Below are 10,000 nucleotides of genomic sequence, written 5' to 3' on the forward strand. Positions count from 1 at the left end.
GAAACAGAGGTGGGAGTTGGAAAGTTAGGTAGGAAGAGAACAAAAAGAACGGTTAACGAGTAAAAGGGTTAAAAGCAAAACATCTGGGGGCCGCGGGGGGACGTTGCAAGGAACCTTGAACACCGTTTGCAATGTGCCACGTAAAGATACACTGCAAGATGCATCACCCAACATGTATTATTCATTACCGCCTTCCGCTGTCAGTTGTCACATGTGCAAAGTAAAGAACTCTGACCTGTGGTGTTGTGAATGTCCGTGCTTGTCTGAAGAAGAGGCTTTGGATGCTTTTCAGTTTCAAGAGCTGCTTTTTGAAGTCCAGTGAATGTTTTAGACCCTTTGCTACATTCATTTCTTCACGGCTTGCATTTGAAATATCTTACAATATATCTGGTTTATTTTATCATTCTACACAGTATTTTTCCTAGATTTATCTCTTCCCTCGACCTATCAGTGTTAAAAGTCTTAACTTCCAATAATCTTTTATATCACTACTGTTCTGTTACGTTTTTACTCATTTTTCTATATTCAGAATGAATATTAACAATTATTCTATATGTGAATAGTTTCGAATAAACAGGAACTTAACGATGGAGTGAATGGATAGCAAATTTCAGATACTGCAACTAATAATCGAATATAAATATTTTCGCATTTTACGAGGAAGCAGGTTCTCTTAAAAACATAGTAATCTCTTGTTAATTTTTACTAATTTTTTTTTTTACCAAAGTTCGCAGAAATTTTTCGAGGATGCTGATTTTCTTAAATACATAAATATTTTTACGATTTTTCTTTACCGAAGTTCAATTATATTTACATGATCTAATCTATTATTAGTTTATTGTATTTTTACACTTTCCATCCAACATTGTCTAGAATTTCATGGAAAAATATTTATATTGATATAAGTAAGACTGTCTATTTCATGACATACTTTCATCTGATTCTTTTTTTTATCTGATTCTTTTTTTTTTTTAGCTACTCGACTTCACAGAGTTCATAGCTTAAAACATTCTTGCAGCTTCGATGAACAAAGCTACGGCAGCGCCAGCTCACAGAAACGAGTCAATCAATAGCACTGACCAAACAACTACAAATAACCAGATAAATGGGTGATAGGAGCAAGTGGAGGAGCCATGAATAAGTCACAAGGTGCCAAGCGAGACTGATAAGATTAAGTATATATATCTTAGTTTTACCACACCACTGAGCTGATTAACAGCTCTGCTAGGGCTGGCCCGAAGGATTAGATATTTTTACGTGGCTAGAAGCCAATTGGTTACCTAGCAACGGGACCTACAGCTTATTGTGGGATGCGAACCACATTATATCGACAAATGAATTTCTATCACCAGAAATAAATTCCTCTGGTTCCGCGTTGGCCGAGCCGAGAATCGAACTTCGGACCACCAAACTGGTAGCCGAGCGCGAAATCCAACCGTCCAACGAGGAACGAGGAACTATATAAGAGATCCTTACAGATTACTAAAGAACAAATGCAATCCGAACCGATCAAATGGTACCGGGAATAATACTGAATTTGGATTCCGGGAGAACCAACCGTGTCTGGATATGCTAAGTATCTTCTTGTGAAAGGGTATACAGTGGGATGGTATAATTAATAGTTACTTTAGACCGCTAGCACAAGCCTAAGAAGGTCCCCAAGTGTAGTTACGTGTTGAAAGGGATACGAGGCGCGATATGGACCTTTGGACGCGATCGTCCAACGTTTAAAATGAATGAGTTGGAGTATAATATTTACGGCTGATGCTCAGCACCAAGGTTAGGAGGGCCATTCAACGCTATAATAATAATAATAATAATAATAATAATAATAATAATAATAATAATAATAATAATAATAATAATAAGGCAGAACTTCGCAGCATAGACCAGAAAACGAGGAAACATATTACAATACACAAAGCACTACACCCAAGAGCAAATACAGACAGACTATACATGACACGAAAGGAAGGAGGGAGGGGACTACTAAGCATAGAGGACTGCGTCAACATCGAGAACAGAGCACTGGGGCAATATATGAAGACCAGTGAAGACGAGTGGCTCAAGATTGCATGGGAAGAAGGACTGATAAAAGTAGACGAAGACCCAGAAATATACAGAGACAGGAGAAAGACAAGCAGAACAGAGGAATGGCATAACAAACCAATGCACAGACAATACATGTGACAGACTAAAGAACTAGCCAGCGATGACACGTGGCAATGGCTACTGAGGGGAGAGCTCAAGAAGGAAACTGAAGGAATGATAACAGCGACACAAGATCAGGCCCTAAGAACCAGATATGTCCAGAAAACGATAGATGGAAATAACATCTCTCCCATATGTAGGAAGTGCAATACGAAAAATGAAACCATAAACCACATAGCAAGCGAATGTCCGGCACTTGCACAAAACCAGTACAAAAAGAGGCATGATTCAGTAGCAAAAGCCCTCCAATGGAGCCTGTGCAAGAAACATCAGCTACCTTGCAGTAATAAGTGGTACGAACACCAACCTGAAGGAGAGATAGAAAACGATCAGGCAAAAATCCTCTGGGACTATGGTATCAGAACAGATAGGGTGATACGTGCAAATAGACCAGACGTGACGTTTATTGACAAAATCAAGAAGAAAATATCACTCATTGATGTCGCAATACCATGGGACACCAGAGTTGAAGAGTAAGAAAGGGGAAAAAATGGATAGTATCAAGATCTGAAGGATATGGGATATGCCAATGGAAATTGTAACCATAATCATAGGAACACTAGGCACGATCCCAAGATCCCTGAAAAGGAATCTGGAAAAACTACAGGCTGAAGTAACTCCAGGACTCATGCAGAAGAGTGTGATCCTAGAAACGGCGCACATAGTAAGAAAAGTGATGGACTCCTAAGGAGGCAGGATGCAAACCGGAACCCCACACTATAAATACCACCCAGTCGAATTGGAGGACTGTGATAGAGCACAAAAAAAAGAAAAAAATAATAATAATAATAACAACAGCGAGAGAGAAGATGGAAGGTATAAAACATATTCGCATAAAACATTATAATGTATTCTCAGAGGCAATACAAGAAATTTCATTTTCAGAACAGCCAAAAAAAAAACAAAAAAAATTATATATATATATATATATATATATATATATATATATATATATATATATATATAAATTCGCCTTCGACTTAACGATATATGCCACAAAACAAAACACAAACGACAGAGAATTGGAATAGGCAGCCACTAGCATGAATCCTGCAGGTTGTAGATCGTAAGAGGGAGGAAAAAAAAAAAAACAAGAAAACGACGGCCGATATTGGAAAGAGTCAGAGAAGCAGCAATTGTGTGGAATCTGGAAAAGGGGTACAACAGCAAAGCAGCTTTGGGGAATACGTCTCCAGATTTAGCGTGAGCGTTCGGGGCTTATTGGCGTCACACCATTACCAACTAGCTCAGGGAATACACACATATTCCGCAATAAATAGAGGATATTCACTGTCATTTTTCACACTTTTCATCGCTTGTGGAGTTTCGTTTTGTTATCTCTGTTCACCTCACATCTTCCGTCCTAAGTTATTTGCGCTGCACGTTATTACAGCGACTCTTCAACGGAGGAGGTAGAAGTGAATACCCGACACAAATCACCTTGTTACTGTTATAGGGAGAAATAAAAAATACTAATATACTGCTTTCTTTTAAAATTAAAGGTAATGGCATTTATAGCACGCACGAGACTCAAATATGAGAAATTAAACTCTGAATGGGTAAAATTTTTTTTTAAACATTGAAAAGCAATTGGCGGCCGTCACTCAGGGTCAATTTTGCTTATCATTTACCCAACCTTTTTCTGATTAACTTCGACGCCCTTTTACAGAAGTGGTAACAAAGGCCGGCTCTTCTATTCCTTGAGGAATATGGAATGTTCTATCTATTTCAGGTTTTCAATATCGTTACCTGCAGTCTCACAATTTTTCAACTGAAGTATCACTTTTGAAATAGCAAACCACGGCTAACTATGAGCCGCCGTCTAGCACGACACAAAAAATGAATGGATGAATGATAACACAGAAAGAATGACAACTACTACACACGATATCAGATAGGAGACCGAGAAAAACTGACACAAACACTAACAAACTTATCAAAACACAACACAACGTCACTTGAATCGCTAAGTAAGGCAATAGTTACTTCAAGTAAATGTGGAAATTAAAAAAAAAATGTGAAACATCCACTAATCTCACTCAGAAGAACGAAGTCGATAAAAATTTATCCAAAGTGTACAGTTACTGATAAATCACTTAATTCAACACTATGAATGAATTAAATATGGATCCCCAGAAAGCCCATAACTTTCAGCTTATACTTAACGGGCAGCTATGGTCTTAGAAAGTAATTCACCCCCAATTAAATAAGATATATTTATCTCACCCTCGACTGAACAACCTATATCTTATGCTCCTTTGTCATTCGTGAATCTTACTGACGACAAAGCACCATTACTACTGAATTAAAAGAAAAATAAATAGGTTAGGTAGATTGTATCAATATCAACAAATTACTCCATAATAATATGACTGGATATTCTCAGGCCTGTTAAAGAGAAATGGAATCACTCAAGAATAATTGCGGGCATCAGATGAAATAAAACTTTAGAAATACCTTTAAAAAGTATTTCACTCTTCTTCACATCTATTTAAAAATGGAGAAACCTGTAAATGGATCGCGTGAAATGCAGAGATTACTAGTAACTAGGTGCAAAAATTATAATTTCCAAAAGATCAAAAGAAACTTACCAAATGAAAGCTGCGAGATATGCCCTCCATTTTTATATCATAATCAAAATTCAAACTACATACATTTCTGTAAATAGAAATATGGAGGTCAGATGCTGAAAATTATTATTTAAAAAAATTGACATTTACAAAGCAAAACGAGTATTTCCGATCAACTCGAAAACTCATGAATGGGAACAATGGTTATCAACACTAAAACCGGATAGCTTCGAGAACGCCAAAAAACGAAGTGAGTTCATGCTTTTGTTTGCATCAAAAAGAATGTTAAGCCGAGTCATTCTCAAAATTTCATTCAACAGCATAAATTGGTGACCAACTCAAGCCAGTCTTGGCAAACTAGTAACTATTATTGTTGTTTCAGGGTCTGCTCAGCACGTCTACACATCACAGTCTTACCGAGGTATCTAATCACATATTTTTACTGTTCGTTGCTAAATAGAAAATAAAGATTGCTTCCAACGCACTTCAATGTGACGATGACGCAGACAGATAAACATATTGCTAAGTCTAAATGGAGACCAAAATAAACGGCCCTTCACCAAGGCTCAGTTACCAAAAAAAAAGCCTTAGTGCTTCACCAACTTTCACCAACTTTCACCATTCAGACAGTAACCACACAGTCCAAAATTTCTTTTAAAATCTTTCCACAAAAAAAAAAGGATTAAAAAACAACAATGACTACCAGTAAAAACAAAGATGATATTTGCATAATTCAAAGACTTGACTCACACGTGAATCCACCACATTGAATCTGCACTAAACCATAAAACAAGTCCTTCACTGAAATACTTTAGTCGAATCTTAAAAGTGAATGCTTCCACCGCTATCTCTCGTAGTGCCCTACTTGCTGATAAGAAAACTAAATCCTATGCTTAATTTAAAGGATGATAATCTCCTCTGCCTTTTCAAACTTATCCTTTCATTTGACAATCAGCTGTTCTACCTCATGAAACTCCTTCTACCTTATAAGATCCTCTCTTGAATTGTCGATTCTACTCACTTGAAAATAATCTTCTCTTTCTCTTGAATCCTCTGTACAGTTTATTTGATAAAATCCTCCTCTTGAAACCTTTGTTTGATTCATAAATCTCCTCTACCTCATAAATATTCAATTATATTTAGATGCTAATCATCTCTACCTCTCACTTTTTGTCCACGTCTTCGTATTTAGCTTAATGTCTTCCTAATCATCTGACACATCATAACCTTGAATCACAGACGGGCGTCACAACTGTCAAGGTCGTCGACGTCCGTCTGTAACCACCAATAGATATAAAACATAACTATTTGCTAATTACTATTCGTTTATTAGTATACTCACTACTGAAGCACCTCACCCACAGTTCTTTTCATTCAGTTTAATTACTTCTTCATGTCCATTGATTAAAATGATATCCTACCATCCACTATACATTTCCAACTAATAAAATTCCATAATTTTCCTTATAATTAGATATTGGTTAGGGAAGCATGAAGCACTGCACCAATAAACAGCTTAGTTCTGCATGAAATGCTAATGCTACGTTTAATCTTCTTATTATTTAATAAAGCTGTGATACATTTCGTCCCATGTTAATTTATTAGTGCATGACAATATCATACAGCATATGTATAATTATATGGAGTCGACTGCGCGCAACTGACTTTTTAATTTATTAACAGTGTCTGCTTGTACGTGTGTATATATATATATATATATATATATATTATATATATATATATATATATATATATAAACAGACCAGTTTAAAGCTAAGGTCTATATTTCGGTGGACTGGCATCCATCCTTATTAAGTCGTGAATGACAGAAGTTTCATTGGGAGATATAGTTCTTAGGTTTACCCCAGAGTGTTTTAATGGGCCTTTTATGCTTGAGACGTATTCTGTTTTAACAGAATTTATTTACATAAATATCTACATGTATACACATGTATTTGTATATATAAATATATCTATATATAAGTGTATATAGTTGCCTGAAACTCAAAATGAGTTTTTAAATTGCTTTTGAATTGGTGTGGATGTGGTACAGAAGACATGGATGAGATCTGATTTGTTTAGAAAGTGGGACCTGGATACAAATAAGGCACCTTGTTTGGACAAGCATAAATACATCCAGTGTACAGGACTGGTAAGGACGAAGTCTCATTACTTCTAGAGTAACAGATGCGGGGATTGAGAAGGTGAAAGTCTACAAACGTCAGTCTCAGGCTGGTAAGGATAAGAGTGTGAGGGTAGGATATCGAACGGAATACAGTGAAAATGAAGGCATGGAAGAGCAAGTAATGTTGAGCATGGACTACTGATACACGAAACGTTGATTTATAATCACATTTACGAAAATTTTCATAGAAACATTCTCATACAAACTGTTAAATACAAATCCCTTATAACAAATTAACCTATGTTACATGAGTTTCGAACTGCTTAGCAAAGGCGGTGTATAATACAAAATAGCTTTATATTTTCTAAATAGTACAAACCGAGCTCTATACGACCGGCCATGGGAAGGAGTTAAGAAAGACCAGTCTATCAAGGAGATGTGGTTATCATGCCATCGCCGAGTATACCTTCATGTACTGCTGATTATATATTCCCCCATAAATGAGGATAGTGTGTAAGAATTATATCATCGTCCATGGCACTGAGAGTGTCAGAAAGCCAACACTGGTAAGCTATATAAGCCGTCACAATTATTTACCTTTTTGTTTGTCCGCCCGGGGCGGGGACAGGATAGGTATGGGATCGGGAGCATAGTGGAGACATGGCATATCAACCCTCCTCCTGACACCTATTTGTCCACCCCGGGGTAGGTAGGGGATCGGGAGGGTTGGAGAGACATGACACATCCACCTTCCTCCTGCAAACTTGCTTGTCCACACCGGGTGGGGGTGGCGTAGGTACGGGATTGGGAGGGTAGGGGAGAATGACGGGCAGCGCCGAGTTCCAGCGCCACGTAGCGTGTGCCATCAAGCTCGTACTCAGTACCGCACATTCTAATTGTAGTAGCATCAAACACTGAATAACTCAACCCTCATGACAACAGCGGCTTGGTAACATTAACAATGTCATAAAGATATTACAATCGAACACCATTATGAGCCGTGGCCGAAGTAGCTTTCAGCCACAGAACAGTGATGGCCTGTCCTATAGCGTTGCCATACGCACGATTATGGTTAACTTTAACCTTAAAAGAAAAAAAATAAATAATAAAAAAAACAACTATCGAGGCTAGAGGGCTGTAATTTGGTATATTTGATGATGGGAAGGTGGATGATCAACATACCCATTTGCAGCTTTCTAGCCTCAGGAGTTTTTAAGAACTGAGGGCGGAGAGAAAAAGCGCGGACGGACAGACAAATAGCCACCTCAATACTTTCTTTTGACATAAAGCTATAAAAAAATTCTAATTTGATATCAAACCAGAACCTCCGGAATCACAAAATACGAACATCAGGTAACGTGACGTTGACAGCTACCCGGAATCAATCATCCAAACATTCTACTTCAATTACTTTTTATTACTTTTTATATATCTGATAAACCTCAATATTGATTTCTTATTGCAATCAGGAGAAAGAAAACGAACAAGAAAACGCTCGTCCAGGTGGATCTTCCAATTAGGTGTGAAGGATGAGCAGGCCCAAAAGGAAGACACAATTAAATTTCCACCAAATCCTACACTTCGTGACTGACACACACACACACACACACACACACACAGAGAGAGAGAGAGAGAGAGAGAGAGAGAGAGAGAGAGAGAGAGAGAGAGAGAGATTGTGTTAGGTTTTATTTTTATTATTTACAATATAGAAAATTTTAGATAGTTCTTGTCATCTTGGGAGTATTTTAAGTTACACAGATGAGAGAGAGAGAGAGAGAGAGAGAGAGAGAGAGAGAGAGAGAGAGATGGTTTGCTAATACTGAAAGAGTAAGTCCTCATATCAAATGATCCCGAAGCTGTTTGAAAACACACGCACACACATACACACAGAAAGTCAAGTATATCTTAGTTTAACCAGACCACTGAAATGATTAGCAGCTCTCCTAGGGCTTGCGCGAAGGATTACATAATTTTACGTGGCTAGGACTGGTTACCTAGCAACGGGACCTACAGCTTATTGTGCGATCCGAACCGCTTTATATCGAGAAACGAATTTCTAATCACCAGAAACAAATTCCTCTGATTCCACGTCGGCAGTTCGGGGAATAACAATGATACGATAAGAAGGGATACCCTCCATACGGTCATTCGGATACCTTATCGGTCGTACTTGAACCATTTTTGAAGTAGAACTTCAATCGGCTAATACAGTATCCGCAATATCTCAACATACAAAAACGCTCGCTAACTGCCACTGTTCTACTCAAGTGCGGAATTTCCATCAATGGAAAAACGGTTAACAAAAAGATTGGCATTTTCAAAGAAAAAAAAAAGGAAATAAAACTTACAAGAATAATCGTTTTCATCCGATTTTAACTATTTCTCGAATTATATCATTAAAGTCACGTAACAGCCAACTGTGTTGTGCTACTAAGATTCGAAACATAATCTTAAATCAGAAATTAAAACCTATGGTAAAGAAAAACAATATATAAGTCTATCCATTGCCAGAAGAATGAGAGAGAGAGAGAGAGAGAGAGAGAGAGAGAGAGAGAGAGAGAGAGAAAAGGAGGAGGAGCAGTAGGAGGGGGCAGGAGTAATTTCGCGGATCTGAAACCTAATTAGTGTGTTCTCCTCCCGAGCTCTACCTGGGCAGTCTCTCACCCACCTGGAGTGTCGTAATGTAATCACCATGATAGGTTCTGTCTGCCTGTCTTGCCAACATCCTCCATCCCCTTCTCCTAACCTCAAAAGATTGGGGTGTGGTGTGAAGGGGGCAGTGGGTGGGTGGGGGGGGTTAGGGGTGGTTGAGGGGGGGGTAGGGTCTCTTCTTCTTTCCTGCGGGCTAAAACTCGAGAAAAAGAAATTCTTTGCCCCAATACTGTTCAAATAAACAATATATTTTCTTTCAAAATAACGATGTGTAAGGGGAAAATATTGATCAACGGACAGAATCGTTACCCTAAATGCAATCTTCTCGTATATGAATGATGCCTAAATAAAAATAAATAGTTCATTTAATCTCCAAATAAGCATACCTTGTATCAGCACAGTTATCTTTCCCACAAAATAACCAAAAGTATTTCCTTCGTCG

At 37.8% G+C, this 10,000-nt stretch overlaps 1 protein-coding gene across 8 annotated transcripts in view; it reads left to right on the forward strand.

Annotated features, from left to right (window-relative positions):
- LOC135200329 (neurotrimin-like) overlaps positions 1-10,000 on the forward strand; it is a 482,527-nt gene that overhangs the window by 434,624 nt on the left and 37,903 nt on the right. For 4 of the 8 annotated variants that reach the window (XM_064228888.1, XM_064228885.1, XM_064228887.1 and 1 more), the window contains exon 3: positions 5,164-5,202. The exons of the other annotated variants lie outside the window; for them this stretch is intronic. In XM_064228888.1, the coding sequence (XP_064084958.1) occupies positions 5,164-5,202 (39 nt within the window). The remainder of the gene's footprint in view (positions 1-5,163; positions 5,203-10,000) is intronic. 8 annotated transcript variants of the gene reach the window in all.

Source organism: Macrobrachium nipponense, chromosome 26 (assembly GCF_015104395.2).
Source record: "Macrobrachium nipponense isolate FS-2020 chromosome 26, ASM1510439v2, whole genome shotgun sequence".
Lineage (NCBI taxonomy): Eukaryota > Metazoa > Arthropoda > Malacostraca > Decapoda > Palaemonidae > Macrobrachium > Macrobrachium nipponense.